At 29.5% G+C, this 15,269-nt stretch overlaps 1 protein-coding gene and 1 pseudogene across 1 annotated transcript; both read left to right on the top strand.

Moving 5' to 3' along the window:
* The window catches only part of LOC149062623 (uncharacterized), a 512,259-nt pseudogene that overhangs the window by 402,735 nt on the left and 94,255 nt on the right, over positions 1-15,269 (top strand).
* Positions 7,461-10,465, top strand: LOC149062627 (uncharacterized). Its single transcript, XM_089221961.1, has 4 exons — positions 7,461-7,581; positions 8,128-8,331; positions 8,735-8,889; positions 10,211-10,465. The coding sequence occupies exons 1-4, from the start codon at positions 7,461-7,463 to the stop codon at positions 10,463-10,465; spliced, it is 735 nt and encodes a 244-aa protein (XP_089078087.1).

Here is a 15,269-nt window from a genome sequence, read left to right as displayed (position 1 = left end):
CACGTTCTTGTGCACTTTGGTTAGATCGGTAATTACCTTGGTTTGTAGCATTTTGGGTTTTTCTACCTAAATTGCTTCGTCATATAGGAGGCATATCAAAATTAAATTATTGTGTCACGTGCAATAATTAGTGATCATAGGTAACTTAACACTCTGCACAAAACACGATATACAAATTTAATTCGTGTATCAGTTGACAAAAGCAAACTCGGTAGAGTAGGTAACAGAAAATCCAAGAAAAACAACACTTACAACATATTGACAAATAATCGACCACCATAGATGATATTCTTGATCAGTGATTACATTGCCATGGAGACGATCAATATTATATTATCCATATTATAGTAAGGGCTGTTTTAAAAAGAAAAGGGCTCATCCTCATTTTACCCTATAATAATTTATTTGTGAAATATCTGAATTTTGAAACATTGTATTTACTTAAATGTCATATAAAAATATTAAATTGAACAGATTGTATACTTATTTAATGTGATAATTTATAATCCATAATTGAAGATACTGATGCACCAAAATTTAATTTTAAATTTTTTGTAATTATGGATTAATTAATTAAGATGTTGGATCAAGGGAAATCTTCTGAACTCCTTAGAGAAGAAGAAGCATTACGTTTAATGGAACCAGGTGAATCGCTACATTTATTTTAATATATTTAATTTTGTCATCCTTCAATGGTTATCTGGTCATATTATTTGAGAATAAATGTATGGAAAATTAAATAAAAAATATGACCATTAACAACAAACTATAAAATACTCAACTGTTTGGTTAGATTAACAGATCTTTACCAACAATAAAAAATGGGTCAAGAGCTGAAGATCTGAAAGCTCTACAAATAAAAGGTTATGGTAAAATTGTTCTCACTAATACATGTGCCTTTGACAGTGCAGTTTTCTTGATCATGGTTGCTATGTGTGACAGTGGAAAATATTTAAAATCAAACGGAGAAACACATATCTGTTCTATATTTATCCAATTTATCAAAAAAATTCTATCAAAAGGAATCACAGGTGACACATATAGAGAAAGAGCAAAAATTTTAATTGATTTACAGAAACCAATTCAAACTCCCTTAAAGTACAATCAGACACTACTCAAATGTGAAACAACTTTCAACAATTTACTTACATGTGTTATGCCAGACCTCCCGACAATTATATGATAAAACAGAATGTGCTGATTCAAAATGTAATAAAATGAGTTACCAATATTCCCATATAACCTATATGTATGATGGAAACTTCAATGAACTTGAAAAATGTATTTATGAACGTACTTGTATCATCACCAGTATTTGTAAACATAAGAATGGCAGTAAGACATGTACAAATATTAAAATTTTAACACCATTTCTATCAAACCAGCATTTATTTATAGAAATAATTCCAAATGACGAAGGTGAGTATGCATAATCATAATATTGTTTAAAATAATATTATAAGTCTTAATAATGAAATAATTAATAATTTACATAATTTCAGAACTTACCAGCCAAAATCCGAGGACTACTGTACTTATAAAACTATCAGATATACCCCCTGTAATAAGTGTTCAAAATATGAACTATGAGCTCAGAGGAATTTGTTCATGGTAACATAAGTGGTATTAGGCACTATAAAGCATATTGTAGAAGGTTAAATAATAATTGGGAAATATATGATGATTTGGCAGTAAAATCAATTCCAATTAAGGCTGAAACAACTGTACAGTGTGAATATATCTACTATACTATATAAATAATATGAAGACAAATTACTATTTCAAAAGTTCTAATTAAAATGAAAACTCATTTTTTTCTATTTTTTTTTTTTTTTTTTTTATGTAACAGTTCTAGGTAGGTACTTATTATTTTATTGAAAAAAATGTAATTAATATAAAATTTGGAATTTGTATTTAAAAAGAAATATGAATTTTAAAAAAAAAAAACTGTAGGATTATATATATATATATATATATATATTGTTTTTATAGCCATATTTGATACAAACTATGAACATTCATTTTGGAAAAAAAATTTACTTCTTGTTTGTGTGAAACAAAAGTATAGTAGAAATTATAATAATATTACGTTAATTTGCATATACATTAATAATAATATTCATTAAAAGCTATCAATTCTCATATAAGTTAAGCCTATGGTGACTTTCTATCATTGATAAGGGTAAAGTCAAAGTAATAGTAAGTTTTTATGATTTAATTTGACTAATATTTTATTTAAAAAAAAAATTAATTATATAATATCACATGAGATAGCAGGAAAGTTAAATAAGTGAAACAATAGTGTCTAGTAATTGGCTACAACTAAATAACAACTATTCAAAATTTGAAATTGGAAATTGGGGCATTTCCCAGCCCCCCCACCAAAATGTTGGTTTTAAAAAAAAACTGAACCTCTACAAACGAAAAAAATGTGATTACAAACCAATACAAACCGGCTACAAACCACAAATTACCTGATTTCGTAAACCTGTTTCAGTGTTTCATATCCCAGAACTGGTAGTTTAATTAAGCCACATCAGTCGAGTTTGGGTTGAATTTATGACATGTAAATACCACAAATTCATTTTTTAACCTATAAAAAAAACAAAGTTCAATAATATTTCAAAAGATCAAATTCAAATCTGAATGCACTTACATGACAAAATATAAATATAATAATAATAATATACATATATACTTACAATAAAAAGAAAAGAATAAAATATAAAAACTAAATTTCACAAGGCTAGATACAGTTGGGAAAATTTAGTATTTAGAGTATTACACTTCACACAATTTATGGGCACAGAGCGTCAACCATACAATGTTATTGAAAATGTATTGGTCTATTACTATCATAATAATATATACTTACAGTTTTATACGATAATAATCAAGAATCAAACATTTAAACAATAAGACAGAACTCGTTGTGTTAATAATAATGTTGGCCTTAAATTGGAAAATGAAATGTTTATAAGGATAATCAAAACCAAATTTTTAAATGAAATTGGCCGAAAGATAATATTGGTGGAGTGTGTGGTTGTTTTACAGTTCAAAAAATTATGCCAATGGAATTTATATTTAAAAAAGTGCTGTCACCCTAGGCAGGAGGTCAGATACCTGCGGCTGGCTCATCTGTTGCTCTTTGGAAAATGCATCAATATCTTTAACTCATAAAATACAAATTGAAATTTGGCAATTTTTTTATATTACAGGTATAATTTCTTTTTGATGCTTTATTTTTATTTTCAAACATTTTCTAATATGAACTTTATTAAAAATAAATTAAGAAGCAAATATTAGCCAACTGAATGATAAGCTCAGGGATAAACTGATATCAGCTTAGACACATGTTTGAAGATGAAAACTATACATTATTCTACAGATTTAATAATAATAATGATGTATAAATGAAACTAAGTTTTTATAAATTTAACGGTATTAAATGTTTTTAATACCTACCAATTTCTAATGAAATTGCTTAGTAAAATATATTAATCGTTTTATGTACTATGGTATGTATTTTTATCAACCATTGTTGCTCTTCAAAAATCATGATTTTTTTTTTTTTAAACAGCTTATTTACTAGAAAAAGTGTCCGGTCCGTGCCCTAGGTTATTCATTCACTCAATACGTACAGTTAGGTATGTTGATTATCTGATCACTTCCAGGCCATGGTTCTTCTCTACCGATACGTGGACTTCAAACGAGTACAAGCTGGTATTTTTAAGTGATATAGACTTTCCTTTCGAATGTTGATAGTTTGATGTAGCCAAAGTGCCAACGTAGCAATTTAATTAAAATTTGAGAAATATATTAAACTGATCAGAGAAACGAATAAATAATAATGTTCAATGTTCATGTGTGAGGTGTGACTACTGACTATCACATAATATATTATATTATACGTTATCAGTTATGAATGATAAACTATATACACTGACTTCTATAATATTTATAGAATATTTATATATCATGATTATACCACAGATTAGGTAGGTTTGTAATCTGTGATTATATAGAACCGGACTGGCACCGGTTTGTTGTATTATGGCACTGGCGCACAGCCACGATAGTTCGGCTACTTACCACTATGTTGGTGGTTGTAAGTTAATCGTGATCCAATAAAATGTGTTGGCAATAAATCTGGTAAGTGGATGTTGCTCTGCTGTACAGAAGGCAAGCCCGGATTGAACCGGCGAGCTACCGAGAAAATCTCGGTGGGCCGCGTAAAAATTCAAGATCAGTATAATTATATCAAACACTGATATAAACTAGAATAATTTAAAATAATAATATAATGTATTTTATCTATATAGAATATACGTCGTATATAAATATATTATATATATATAAAAGAAAATCAAATTTTAAACTTATAGGTAGTTATAAAAAATTGTTTAAAAATCGTCATACTACTCATACTTAGGCCATGACTCGTGAGTAATGACTGATGAATATAAAATGAAATGTTTACAAATTGCATAAATCCATGCGATCTATATTATATTTTATATTATCTATCTTATATTTTGCGTTTTTTTAATAATATAACTGAAGTATACTGAGTAACCTAATGTAATGTAGGTACTTATTGAATAGGTAATTTGTGAATGTGCTTTAGAGAAACAATTATTACTTAAAGCATACAAGAGGGATCATAAAAAATGTTTTTTCGAATGGGCCGATACTTTGTTGAGGGCCGGTAGAAGTATAAAATCTCGGTGGGCCGAAGTCTATCCGGCCCTGGCAGAAGGATACAAGTGGGTTACTATAATGGATGGTATTAAATTTGAATTTAATGATATAATATCATTGTATACGAAAAACGATTTTGAGTGAAGACGATTTGTCGATACAGGATATTTTATATTATATTACTTAATTATATTGTTATTATTTATAAAAAAAAAAAAAAAAATGAAGATCCCTATAAAATAAATTCCAAATTAATCAAATCAGATTCATTATGAACCCGACTCACTCAGTCATTCATAGTAGGTATATACAATTTATTATTAAGTATTAATATGAGTCATTACCAATATTAACTGCTAATATTAGAATATAAAGTATACTTTAAAAATTTAAGTAAACAAAAATAATATTTTTAAATTACAACTTTAATTAAAATTGTTATTATTGATTATTTAATATGTAATTTCATAAAAATTTGAAGTTCAAATAACTAAAAACAAAAAAATTGTGTTTGAATAGTTTTTAAATTTTTCTTGCAGCAGAATTATAACTACTTGTGTGGAACCTTGTTTTAAATTTTCAATCCTTAGCTATAGTTGAATCTTTATACATTAATGACAACTAAAAAATTTGTTAATTGTTAATTTTGTAAAAATTTGAAATTTAATTGGTTATTACAAAAATCATGGCTATGTTATTTTTAATATTTTCCAACTGCAGATATAATATCAACATAATGGGGAACTTTGTATTAAATTTCCAAGCTTTTTGACCTAACGAATAAAATTATTGTAATGGCACTAGAATAAAAAACTAGAAATTATTTATTTGATAAAATTTGAAAAATTCATGAACAATCCATCTGTTGAATTTTAAAATCTTAGATTTTAAAAGATAAAATTGTAAGAATTTTTAACTAAAAAAAATTGCAAATTTTCATGATTTTTACATATTTTTTCAAAATTTGAAATTAAAATGCTCATTAAAAAAAAATGTTGACTATGTATTTTCAATATTTTTAAATGAACATTGTAATATTAGGAGCCTTGTATTAAATTTTGAAGATTTTTTACCAAACGAATAAAAATTTATTGTCATTTATAAAAAAATAATCTAAAAAGATTGAAAATTTCAAATGTCAATAAAATAATTTTAATAGATTTGGGATATTTTAAAAATTTTATCAAAGATAGAAGTTGACAATATAAGCATTCAGTGAAAGTTTCAAGTATTTGTTTAAGAGTAACACCAATATCTAAAATCGATTTTCTCAAAACTTTATTTTGCATAAAAATGCCCGTTTATTCTTTATTTTTTTTTGTTTTTCCGGTGCTTATAAAAATTATTGAGAATTTCAAAATTTTACCTCCCCATCACACCAACAAGATTCATTTCCAATCGGAAGAGCTACTGAAGTTGAAAATCGAAGCATAATATCGATAACTTATCGTGTACACAGATAAAAAATAATAACGCTCATCATCGTAGAATCACTACATTCATCGCTCCACTCAGAATCTATTATATTATATTATAAAATAATAAATATCTATAAGGCTATAGGTAATTCAGACGGACCTTATTAATTACCAAATGAATATAACATTAAAAATGTGTAATTACGCAAAACTGTTTAAACAAAAAGGTGGGAAATTAATATGAATAAAGACGGGAAATATAAATATAAATAAGACTCTAACCAATAGCTATATTATAATTGGAAGTTAGGGTATAAGATTTGTATCATTCTATGTCTTTATAAGTTGAATCGGTAAAAACATTAAAAAACAACTTACAAGCAAATGTTTTAAACTTTCACGGTATTAGAAGTAATTTATTAACGGTCTTATTTAAAAGTGGCCTGAAAATATCGATTTGCCCGGTAACTAGTATGTATTTTAGAGTCTCCTCGGATCTATAGGTGGAACCTAAGCTTAAAAAAAAGGGTGTCCACGTTTAGTAAAATAGATAATATATTATATATATTATAGAAGATCTACCTAATAAGAGGATGACCAAAATATGCTCATCAAATCTGTCGTTTCCCTCGTATAAACGTACAATATTAACTTCTTCACTCTCAGTCATATGCAATGATTTATCATTGAATTCAAATATAACAAGTAGGTAAAAATTACATGCTCAAAAACTGCTATATAGAGCAGAGCGGGGAATCCAATTACCCACCTATTTTTATATTATTGCACCAAGAAATTTAGTATATTATAGTATATTTCATAAAATAAAAAATTTAAAATTATAATGATGTTTAAAAATATATTTTTCTGCAGTATAGGACCTTATATACACACTTTTTTTTACAGTCTAGAAACTTCCAAATGTACCTTTTTCTATTGAGTAGGAAATGATATATATAAATATGTATATATATTTTACCTGCTATGTCGTTTGTAGGTACGTACATTTGCCCATTGTACTTATTGTGTTTCTTGCACTACAGTGAGGGTAGGTAGGTAGGTACCTTGACCAGCGTATAGGTAGCGTCAAGTGTTCGTATATATATGTATAATACAATAACATTTCGATGCTCAACTGGTGGTAGGAACCAACACCATTACTGTTGCCACCACCGTCGTGTAACATAAAAAGGGACGCAGAATTCAGATCGTCATTCGTATGCTAACAGTGCTATTTAATTTAAAATTGTTCTCGGCACTAGCAGACTTGGTCGAGATAGACTGTATTTTTTTCCATAATTTTAACATAATATTCATATCTCATTAAATCTACATTACACGATGAAATATACGGCATTTACAATCGTCACGCTTGCCATCATCTCATCGATTGTGGCATTGACAAATAATGGTTACGAAGAACGGCCGTGGTCGACAGAAGATATTGAAAACCACAAAAATAGTGAGTAAATAGCATTATGTATTATTTTTAAAACACACATGTTAATTATGAATAATTACTATCATTCAGATGTTTGAGAAATCTGTATTATGTTTAAAATGTATATTTATTGTTTTACGTCTCTAAATATTTGATATGTGTTATATACTTCGAATTTAAGTTTAATTTTTTATTTTCAAGTTTTTAATCATTCTATAGATTAGTCATACAATATAAATAAATCGTTGAAAAAGTGATAAAATCACCGGGTCTACCTGTTATAAACATAAAAATTAAGTGACCCAATTACCGTTACCTTTTGGAAAAAAAGGTTAATATTGTGAGGTAATTATCGGATTCCCCTTCTAAGCATCCTCACATGGGACTGATAATAGTAGAATCGGTATCGGTGGCAGACCGTCACACAAAGGAATGCACAGAATTTTGGTGGTCCTCATGATAACATTTAGAATAGAATATTTATTATTTTTAATATTACAAACACCAAACAGTATAATTCACCTAATAGTGAAATAAGGTACTAATTGTCTTCTTGTGTTTTTTTAGTAATGGATAGTCTCAATGGTCGTGTATGTCCTCCATTTGGAAAAAAGGCGAAATTCGAGGTAGAGACTATACAAACGAAGTCGCCGATGTACGGATGTGCCTATATGGCAAAAAAAACTCAACAAAGCGCTGTTCCGTTGTTACATTTGTGGTTGGAGCGTTCCGAACCAAAAAAAATACATGGCCATTGCAAAAACATGACTAGTACGTATAACGAACTACTACAACTGTAACATAATAATGGTGGTCGGGGGTTGGTAAGGTGGGTTGCGTGGGTGGGTATTGGACCCATGCTTTTTAAAATTTGCGGTCACCAAACTCTGCATAAAACTCAAATAAAATTAATTACAATAGTATTAATTTTCGTTATTCTACAGCATATTGTATGTTTATATAATAACATTATCAGATTGACTTGCGCTTTGCACACATATTTCTTTATTTTATAAGGATATTAAGTACCTACTTTATTGGAGAGTATAATATAAATGTATTTTAATATTATATTGAATATTAATGTACTATAATTAATGCTATACCTAGTATTTTTTGCCAAGCAATATCTTTAATCATACTCATGAATATTTCATCTAATTGTTTCTATCAGATATGGACCACTTTACTTTTGAGTGCTTGGCAAACATTAAACAACCCAACATAGACGAAGTTAAATTGGGTTTTAAGTACATATCACTACTGGAACATACTAATGCAGAAAATATGCAGAGTCAACCATCCAAACCACGATCCCACAGATGTGCCGTGAGTATATTACACGTTATTTTATATTATATTATATTATTCTATATATTCTTTATAATGTAGACGAATTCATGCAATCAATCTGATTATTTGAATGGTAATTTGTGTGTGTGTGTGGGGGGGGGGGGTTGTAGTGAGTATGTGGTTGAAGAACATTCTTATGTACACGCATGAAATATTAACTATTATGGATTTAAAATTTTTAAGTGGGTGGTTGGTAGAATAATACTTATTATTTGTGTATTTGATCATTGTATACTAATTCTATTTTCAGGGAAAATTTTATTTTAATAATTCAAAACTAATAAAAGTTCTTACTTGTAATTATTATATGCGATAACTAAACCACCACATACCTCTCTTTAAATAATTGAACTTCTTATTTTCCATACCTAGTCAAACCATTTGAGATTTAAAGCCCTCGTATTGTATATGTATACAATCCCAAATGTTTTTAAACGGTTTGACGATTTATATTTCATATATATTTATTATCAGTGGCATAATTACGGAGGTGCACGACAGTGCACTTGGACCCCCTGGTATTATGTTGAAGATTAAAAGATATACTTTTGTGCCAGCATATACTGAACTTTATACCTCTTTAAATACAATATCATCTATATTTCATTGATTTGTTGAATTTTTTTTAAACTTATTTAAGAATGCTGTTATCACTTTAATTAATTTTATAAATATTTATTTATAAAATATTTATTATATACATATTATATTTTTATATGCATAATGTATCATAGTACAGATACAGCTCATATAGTATTTAAAATATAGGTACCTACAGATTTTTATCTTTGTTTATGTTATATTGTTATCAAATATAAAAAGATACCTATTTAGTACATGCGAGCAATGCAATTAGCTTTAAATATGAGTAATATGACTTACCTAATTTATAATTATTGATAACAATTTTACACCTGCTGAAATTTAATGGAATTACGCCAATTTTTTTTACACCGAGTAAATATAATACATTGTGTTAACCATAGTAACCATAGTATCTAATAAACATTCACCATCACCAACTATTCCGGGGAAAGCCCCATTATAATTACAATATTCATCAGCAGTGTTTCTAATTGTTGTCCTTCGTGCTGCCGTATTTACACTAATATCACTCCTGTGTCGTGTATTAACTTTAATCTTATTGTAAAATCTGAAGGTCTAAAAAACAGTGACCTCGACATTTGTGGTTGTAGATTGGGGAGGGGGGATTCAGTGTACCTATATTTACATACACATAATTTATAGTTGATTTAATTTATTTCTCTCTATCTGTATTTTTCCTTTCTGTCCACAGTTGTACGATGTGAGGGACGTGGACGACAAGATGCTCAGAATAATCCGAATAGTGATTAGCAAGCCAGTGGTAGCAGCAGGTACATTCAACACAACCCTGTGCAAAGGGCTCTCAGAGCTTTTAGATCGGGATGAGCTGCCATTCGTCCACGAGGGATCTCGATATTGGCCTGACGGATCGATGTACCTATATTTATTAGGAAGAAAGGCAAAAATCTTTTACACTAATCCAACTACTACCACCTATCGTCCATAAATATGTGTATAGGTACCTTTACATCATTACATTATGAAAACATACATGTAATTTAATTTATAATTAAAACACATTTATGTATACTTACCTACATATATTTTAAAATATACAATAAAAAGTTCATCAATAATTCCATTTGTATTGTATTTGTTTTTTTTTTTTTTTATATTGATGGGTATTTGAATGAGAACAATTTTCATATACTTTTAAACATCATCAGTAAAGTTACCATAGTTAAGCTTGTTCATAATTTTTATAATACTTAGGAATAGAGAAAAAATATTAAACATAATATAAATTTATATTACTTAAGAGTTCGCCGGCTAGTACTTGTATTAAAATATATTATTCTTCACTAAAAAGTATTAACGGCGATCTATCGTTTGTTGTGGTATCGTTTAAACGAATTATTTATTATGATCTATAAATCTGTTTGGACTGCCAGCTATTCACTCAGCATTTGGCTGGGCAGCCACTAGAATAAAGGAAAATGGTGTTCGACTTTGGACGGGATAGGTGACCAATAAATATAAATAATAGCACGTCGTATATAAATGACAATAATATATTATAAGGCACGAAAAATATGCATATGTTGGCCAGGAAAACGTCTTTTCCCGGGCGCAACTCAAAATAATAATAAACAATAAATATCAAATAATGATAGGGCAATAACGACAATTTACAATAATAATGATGATTTGATTACCGGTCGGCACATGCGCCGCGGTGGAGTGGTGTATCGGCGGCGGCGACTGGAACAGCTGTTGCGATGGTGCGGTGACACGCAGGTGAACGGGGAGCGGTGGCTGTTGGCGGCGGCGAATGACCGATTACGTGATGTGCAACTTACGTAATCACGGCACTGAAATAGCGTCGCACGACGGATACACACACAATAATAATAATGCCGGGGAACGATGTACCGGGTACGAATTATAGCCCGTCGGAATCAGACGACTGTGATGTACCGGCACGAATAAATAAATAATAATATGTGCGCGAATATCGGCGGCACCCACGCGACGGCGAGTAACGGTCGCGCAACGGACAACCGGTCGACGAAAATCGGTACGACGTCGAGAACGACGACAACGGCGCGACAGCGAAATAACACAAATCGCGGAACAATATAATTACGACCAAGTGCGGATAAGTCGCACCCACGAGGTTGTCGCAAAACGGCACCGAATAACGGCCGGACGCGAAACACGCACGGTCCGCTCAAGTCGAGCGTACGAAAAAGACAAGTTTTAGTCGCCGGCGGCGACTTGGCCGAAGCCCGGTGTCCGCGGGCCGCGCGACGCGCTGTCTCGCGGACCGGTTGCCGAATGTTGCGCTGGAAGCGGCGGGAAGTTCAAACAAAATCATAACGACGTAATTTGTCTTTAAAATATTTACGTATAATCATACCAAAAGTAATTATAAGTACATATAACTATACAAATTTATAACATTACTTATACAATACACATTTAAACAAAAAGGTAAATTAACGGGTGAAGTCGATTAATTCGAAATTCAAAAAGCTGCAGTCACTTAACATACTACTTAACGTATATATTATAAAAAAAAAATAATAAAGTTAATTTCTGTATGACGAAATACATCTTTAAAATACATATTATATTGTATATATTGTTTTTATATAAATAATAATTTCAATTTTATATAGGTAGTTATTATAATTCATGACTTTTTAAAAATATATATAATTTCTATAACGATAGTTCATCAAAATGAGAAATTAGTACCTATAGTATATTATGTTTATTGTTATATATTTAACGGACTTATTTTATCCCGGACTTTTTTACCGTGATTTCTATTATATATGTACATCAATATTTTATAATACTATAATTTTGTTAAGGGGCCTGCTCGTGACTATTTAATAAGGGGCAACATTTAGGCAATTTGAAAGCTCGTCGCCGCCGCCCGGTACCTATGTGTTAGTCGTAAATGATTATTAGTGTGAGTGTAGACAGACGTGCGTACCACCGCCAACCACCCAACTATTTAGACAGACATCGTTATCGCAAAGTTATTTATAGCGGGATTACTATATATTATAATATTATCCGTAATCGTTCATTCGGAACGATTGAATCCTTATTAAAATATTATTTTTACTACGTATTCAATTCTACTCTTATTTACAATTCAATTTCATTCAGATAGTGAAGGAAGTGAAAGACGAAGGTTGGTATTTTCATTTTTATTGCAATTTTCGCACTCTTCTTTTGTGTTTATTATATAGTGTAAATAGTGTTTATTATGGGCAGTAAGTACAGAGTTAAAAAAAAAACTGTAGCGGCTTATAGGAAGAAGAAAGGTGGAAATAAAATCACGTAAGTTAAACTTCGACTTCTAAGTAAAAATGTATGGTCATCAGGTGGTTGGTAGGTATATAATAAATTTAAACATCGTTTAGAAAACGCGTTCAAGATAATTTGACGACCTGCAGCGCTGCGAGCATGGTTTGTGGCAAGACATAATTGCTGTAAAAAATTTAGTAGCTTTTCACGCAGACAGCCTTATTTATAACTTGAATAATAATTTTGTGGAGTCTTACAACAGTGTAGTAGCAAAATTTGTAGGGGGGAAAAGAGTGAACTATTCCCTGCGAGGTAAATAAAATATGATTTAAAAATTAAACGTTGATAATTTTAATATATTCATACAGCATAGGTAAGGTATATACATAATAAGCGTTTTTTAGGTTCGTATAACACTCGGTGTATGACAGCAGTATCATCGTTTAACTTTGGTCCAGAGTACATGCGAAGGTTGTTTAAACAGGCAACTAAAGAAAGTCCGGGAAAGTTTACCAAACGGTTCATTTGCAAACTATCAAAAAAAAAGACTTACGCAAGGAGTACTCCAAAAATCAGACTCAGCTTTGAGCAAAGACAGTATATTATTACAATATAAAATAATAATAATAATGATTTATAAATTTATATAATATACTATATTGTTATTTTAATTAATAAACACTATATTTTTAATTCTTATTTTATGAATATTCTCGGTCATTTGTATTATTTGGTTTAGGTTACAGAGCAAAAAATTTGTGGGGCCCGACACTGATTACGGCGATTTGTGTAATGAGCTGGGTTGTGAAGAGCTTTCGCTTTCAGCCGAGGAAGTGGAAGAGAAAAAATTAGAGTTCCTAACTTCTTTGATAAAAAGTGTTGAAGAAATTCACGAAGTCGAACGAGCTACAGTAGACCAGGTTAAAACAAATACAAATTTTATTTTATTCTATTTAACTTTAACACTATAAAAATTACATAAAAAAAATTATTTTGTATTTTTCATTCCTTTTTAATTAAAAAAATGTTTATGCTTGTTGTTATAGGTCAAAAGCGACATTTGGCATAAAGAGCGGAAATTTCGACTAACTGCCTCAAATTTTGGACGTGTATGTAAGCTTAGAGCCAACACCCCCAGAACAAATACCGTAAAATACATTTTGTATGGCGAAGTGTTCACACCATCAACTTCGGCATTGAGGTACGATTACAAAATATTTATTTAGTCAAATTCAATTATATATTCAATTATATAATATTATACAACATTTTTGTTTATATATTAGGTATGGAATACAATATGAGCCCATGGCCAAAAAAGATTTTGAGCTGAAGTTGGGATTAGAAGTATTGCCAGCGGGTCTACTTATAGATGAGATTATAAATTTTTGATTCTGAGCGGAGCGATGAATGTATTGATTTTACCATGATGTGTGTTTTTTTTTTTTTTTTTTTTTTTTTGTGTCTGTCATCACGTTTTGAGGCAGTAAAAATGCTTCGATTTTTGACTTCAGTACCTCGTTCGATCAGAAAGTGAATCTAGTTGGTGCTTTGGGGGGGGGGGGGGGGGTCAAAAGTAAAAAATTCTTAATACTTTTCTAAATAATTGAGAAAAACAAACAAAAAATTAAGGGAAAAACGGGAAATTTTACGCACACTCATTTTTCGACAAAATCGATTTTGGTTTTTGATGTAACGTTAAAACGAATGACCGTAGATACATGAAATTTTCACCTAATGTTTATATAAGTATATTCTATCCACCATGCAATTTTCAAAAAATTTCGACTTAAGTTGAACTATTCATAGGCATTTCAAATTTTCGATCATTATTAGTTTTTTTTAAATTAATATCGATAAAAATTTATTTGTTAGGCAGAAAAGCTTGAAAATTTAATACAAGGCTCTTAACATATTGTTACAATAGTAGATGAAAAATAAAAGAAATTCATAGTCACAATTTTTTTTTATAAGCATTCAAAGTTTGAATTTTGACAAAATACGTAAAAATCACGAGAATTCACAAATTATTTAAAGCTAGAAATTCATAAAAAATTTTCTTTTCAAATCTAAGATTTAAAAATGTAATACAAGATACCTTACAAGTTTTTCAATCTTTATCACAAATAAAAATTCCACCTGAAATTCAAATTAAATTTTTATGAGCATTTGAAATTTAAATTTTTACAACATTGGATTTTCACTTTTAGCGATTTCCTTATTTTGGTGTAACTCTAAAACAAATTACCACAGAAACTTGAAATTTTGACTGTATGTTTATATAGGCGTGTTATATATTTGATAAAATTTTCAAAATATTTAGATTGGTTTTGAGCTGTTTACTGACATTTTAATTTTTCAACTTTATTAGTTTTTTTTTCTATAAATATCGATAAAAATTTATTTGTTCGGTAGAAAAGCTTGAAAATTTAATACAAGGCTTTTAACACATTGTAACAATAGAAGTTAAAAAATATTAAAAATTC

Source organism: Diuraphis noxia, unplaced genomic scaffold (genome assembly GCF_037042655.1).
Source record: "Diuraphis noxia isolate RWA-SAM2 unplaced genomic scaffold, SU_Dnox_SAM2 contig0001, whole genome shotgun sequence".
NCBI lineage: Eukaryota > Metazoa > Arthropoda > Insecta > Hemiptera > Aphididae > Diuraphis > Diuraphis noxia.
The sequence above is the reverse complement of the archived record's forward strand: the minus strand, read 5'-3'. Positions and strand labels throughout refer to the sequence as shown.